The sequence below is a fragment of the Hermetia illucens genome, chromosome 3 (assembly GCF_905115235.1).
Source record: "Hermetia illucens chromosome 3, iHerIll2.2.curated.20191125, whole genome shotgun sequence".
NCBI lineage: Eukaryota > Metazoa > Arthropoda > Insecta > Diptera > Stratiomyidae > Hermetia > Hermetia illucens.
In genome coordinates this window covers 133,874,146-133,878,418 of record NC_051851.1, presented here as the reverse complement: position 1 = coordinate 133,878,418, position 4,273 = coordinate 133,874,146, and the positions used below count along the sequence as shown (strand labels likewise).

General features: G+C 45.2%; 1 protein-coding gene across 1 annotated transcript; it reads right to left on the bottom strand.

Annotated features, from left to right (window-relative positions):
• Positions 1 to 818: 818 nt before the first annotated feature.
• Positions 819 to 3,063, bottom strand: LOC119652842 (enolase). The gene is made up of 2 exons (XM_038057179.1): positions 2,906 to 3,063; positions 819 to 2,519 (listed from the first exon to the last, which is right to left on the bottom strand). Exon 2 carries the CDS (start codon positions 2,510 to 2,512, stop codon positions 1,211 to 1,213), a length of 1,302 nt encoding a protein of 433 aa, XP_037913107.1. The 5' UTR covers positions 2,513 to 2,519; positions 2,906 to 3,063; the 3' UTR covers positions 819 to 1,210.
• Positions 3,064 to 4,273: the final 1,210 nt, after the last annotated feature.

The following is a 4,273-nucleotide window of genomic DNA, read 5'->3' as shown; positions in this document are numbered from 1 at the left end:
CTCCTAATTGCAAGAAATGGTCATGATAACAATACAATAAAAGTACCCGATTCCATCAGTCAATCGCTAATTTGCAAACAGCAAGTTTGTCAAGGGCTCATTGGTGTCGGTTTCTTGTCGGGTCATATATGAAGCGAACAATTCTAATATTCAAACTGTTTGGCTGCACCTATTCTCTGGAATGTCCAAGCACTTCGCGACTCTTTTCTTATTACTTCCAACTCTAGATCCCTCGCCATCAAAATTTGATGAAAAATTTCCCCAAGCTTGTTTCGACTTACGAAAGGTTTACTAAACAATAAATGGCCAAGGTGACCCTCAAAATATCAGTCACATCAAAAATCTTCTGTCTCCGGAATAAGAAAGCTGTTGACACTCAGCCTCACTTCCCGGAATCAAAATATTATTCACCTCTAACCCATCGTTGAAAATGACGCACACACCTCCTACATGAAAACAAAACGTGATTGCATGCACGCTCCTCTGAAATATCCACACGCGCTTCCTCCGTATCAATTTCACTCTCCATCAAACGCCAAGCAAAGGTTGAATGTTGATGTTGTGGACAAAGTCTTTAATATTTTTCGAGAGCAGATCGTGATTATAGATTATTTCGAGAATATGCCTTCTTCTCAATGCATTGAGATCGTTCGTTTTATTTGTTCATAGATAAGAGTGCGGCAGTAACACCATATTCACAGTAAAAGCCGGCATGATCGTCTCTAATCCTTCCTTCGGAGGAATTCGGCAGTACAGAGGGGAACGAGCAACAATATTTCACGTCTTAAGACATAAAATGAAAGTCACGTATTTTCAGATTATTGTAATTTACTTTTAATATTCCCTGGAAATACATATTTTCGCTTGGCGTTTACACACTAGTACGGTGCGCTACAAAATCTCAATTTTCCAAGTCTCAGTAAAATAAATTAAATGAAATTATGAAATAATCATTGAAAAAGAGAGAAATCCTTAACATCTAGCGAACAACAGTTTAACACTATCATCAAATCTTTGTGGATCATGCATAACATATTTCGCATTCTATTGCCGTCCTGCAACGAGCCGGCCAAAAAATTAAAACACATTTTAGCGTTGCTGATGATTAGAATACGTTAAGCCAATGATTTCTTAAAGAAACGACAGAATGAACTCTCACGGCTCGCTGCAGTCGCACTGCTCCAACTCATGTCTTTTAACTATCAACGATTTACTTGGGGGAGCGGAAGCCCTTGCCGGCGTACTTGGCGTTCGCGCCCAACTCCTCCTCGATACGAAGAATTTGGTTGTACTTGGCCAGACGCTCGGAACGGCATGGGGCTCCGGTCTTGATTTGACCAGTGCTCAAGCCGACGACCAAGTCAGCGATGAATGTGTCTTCGGTTTCGCCTGAACGATGTGATACCATGGTGCCCCAGCCGTTGCTCTTGGCCAGCAAGTGGGCCTTGATAGACTCGGTCACTGTACCGATCTGGTTAACCTTGAGGAGCAAGCAGTTGCAGGCCTTCTTCTCAACGGCAGTTTGAATGCGTTTTGGGTTTGTTACTGTCAAGTCGTCACCGACGATTTGGATGTTGGTGGCGGCGGTCATGGCGCTCCAGGCATCCCAGTGGTCCTGGTCGAAGGGATCTTCAATGCTGACGATGGGGAACTCCTTGATGAATTCTTGGTACAAGTTGGTCAACTTGTCGGGGCTCAACCATTGGCTCTTGTCGCTGTTGGGGTTCTTGAAGTCCAAGTCGTATTGTCCGTCCTTGAAGAATTCAGAGGCAGCAACGTCCATGCCAATTTCGACTTTTCCGGTGTAGCCAGCCTTGCTGATGGCATCTTGGATGAGGAGCAGAGCATCTTTGTTGTTGAGGATGTTGGGAGCGAAACCACCTTCATCTCCGACTGCGGTCGCGTCCAAGCCGAACTTATCCTTGATGACCTTCTTCAAGTGGTGGTAAACCTCCGAACCGATTTTCATGGCTTCCGTGAACGAGGCGGCTCCGGTGGGCAAGATCATGAATTCCTGCATGGCCAATTTGTTGCCAGCGTGGCTACCGCCGTTGATTACGTTGAAAGCCGGCACAGGCAAGATAATGTTAGCGTTTCCGGCAAGGTCAGCGATGTGTTTGTACAGTGGCACTCCCTTCTTGGCTGCTCCGGCTTTGCAGACGGCCAACGAAATTCCAAGAATGGCGTTGGCACCGAATTTCGACTTATTTTCAGTTCCGTCCAACTTGATCATGAAGCTATCGATGGCTTCCTGGTCGGTCACCTCGAGTCCCGCCTTCAACAGCTCGGGGGCGAGGGACTTGTTAATATGGTCGACAGCCTTGCGAACTCCTTTGCCGTGGTAGTTGTTCTTCTCTTCATCACGTAATTCAAGGGCTTCATGGACACCGGTCGAAGCGCCTGAGGGAACAGCAGCACGGAAGAGACCCAACTCAGTTGTAAGGTCGACTTCCACGGTTGGGTTGCCACGGGAGTCAAAGATTTGACGGGCTACGATGCTCTTGATCGGCATTTTTGCACTGAAAAGGGAAAAGACACAATAAGATAACAATATCGCGTCGAGTTTATCTCAAAATTGCAGACAAATTACGGTGATAGTGATTTGACCTCTACAGCGAGGCTAAGGTCAAACCCTTATCAGCCGCCAAAAGGCAAGTTTGGGGCATAACCACTGGCAGGGTTTCTTCGGGAAATCGAAATATGCATTCATTTCATCCGCAGGGACTTGCACAACGCTTCCGCCCTGTAAAAATTTTCCACTTGCTCCCTGCGGCTCGGTGGCCGCCTTCGTCACGATTTTCTTTCTCTTCTCACTCAGCCGGTCCGAGAAAATCTCATTCGTTCCGGTCGAAATTGAGTTTCTTGAAAATTGCTTCTGTTAAATCACTAATGCTTGTAAACTTACATTAATCGAAAAATGATTTATTACAGGTTACACTGAAAACGGGGTTTACACCTTTAGTTTGCGGCGGAACAACGCGAACTCCACTGGAAACGAGCGACGACTTGGCCAATTCTTCCCGCACTCGGATAATCGTTGGATTGATAAAAGCTCGACTAGCTGGGCTCTGACCTTCCACAAGGTGACATAAGTGGAAGTGCCCGATGTGCGCAATGTCGTGATGATGAGTGAAAGCTTGAATGCAGGTTCCACGTATGTGGTTTGGATATTTGATGTGCGAAGGAAAGTTAATCAATTTCTTATTGGAACCTTTTTTTGGCGGGTTTTAGCTCAAAATTAACTGACAGGAAATGACGTGTGTATTTTCTGACGTTCTTTTCTCCAGAAAGGGTGATGCTAGTCCAATAATGGTTGTCAAGTGTGAAATAATGAATTAGAAAGTGAGTTAGTCAATCTATTGAATATAGTTTGTATTAGACTATTAAAAGAAAAGAAAGTGGTACTTGAAATGGTTAAGATTTGATTTGGAGAATGCAAGAAATTACTTTGGTGGCGACGGAAGGACTGATACCTGCGCTGCTTCCGAACTTCATAAATTTCAAAGGTGAGCTGATTACATTATATTATATCGTAATAAATTGAACCGAACTGCGAATTAAAATGCTTCTTGCGGTGTATCTTGCCAAAAAGGATAACCCAAGGCCTTGGATAGAGAAGATAAGTGAGGGGGTACAACCAGAGTGGGCCATCCCCACAACAGCATATAATAAGAGATTTGCGCGATTTCTAAACCTGTTTTTGTTGAAAACCAAACCTTATTAAAATGACTACCGCTATAACTAAACCCAAAGACTGCATTTTCGTCTCCTCTGCCTCTTTCAACCTGCACTGAGTCTCCTCTACCATATCGTTATCTGCAGCCCAGTTCTCCTGGCACCCAAGCATTTTCCCAATTATATTTTCCGGTGCTACTGTTCCTCCGAATGTTTCTCCTAGACTGTTCCTTTTCTCTGCGAATCTAGGATGGGTAACTAGGGTAGGTATCAGTGGCCGCTCCAAGGAGCCCAATTAGCGCTTTGGTGCGCCGTTTTGATGTCACAAACTCCTAAGACCGTGACTGTTGTTATGGGAGCAGGGAGGCAGAGTCCAGTCGGCTCAGATCTTTAGAGCCAGCCCGTAGCATTCACGAAAGAAAGCAGCTCTCCCACCCTGCAGCTAGAAATCTCTCTGAGGTCCCCAAAGAATGGTTTACCCAGTGTCCGCAGCCTGACTCTAGCCAAAGCTGGGCAATCGCAGAGAAAGTGCATGAGTGTTTCCCTTCCTTCTCTCACAGCTTCGGCAATGCGTATTGTAGGGTATGTCGAGCATAGC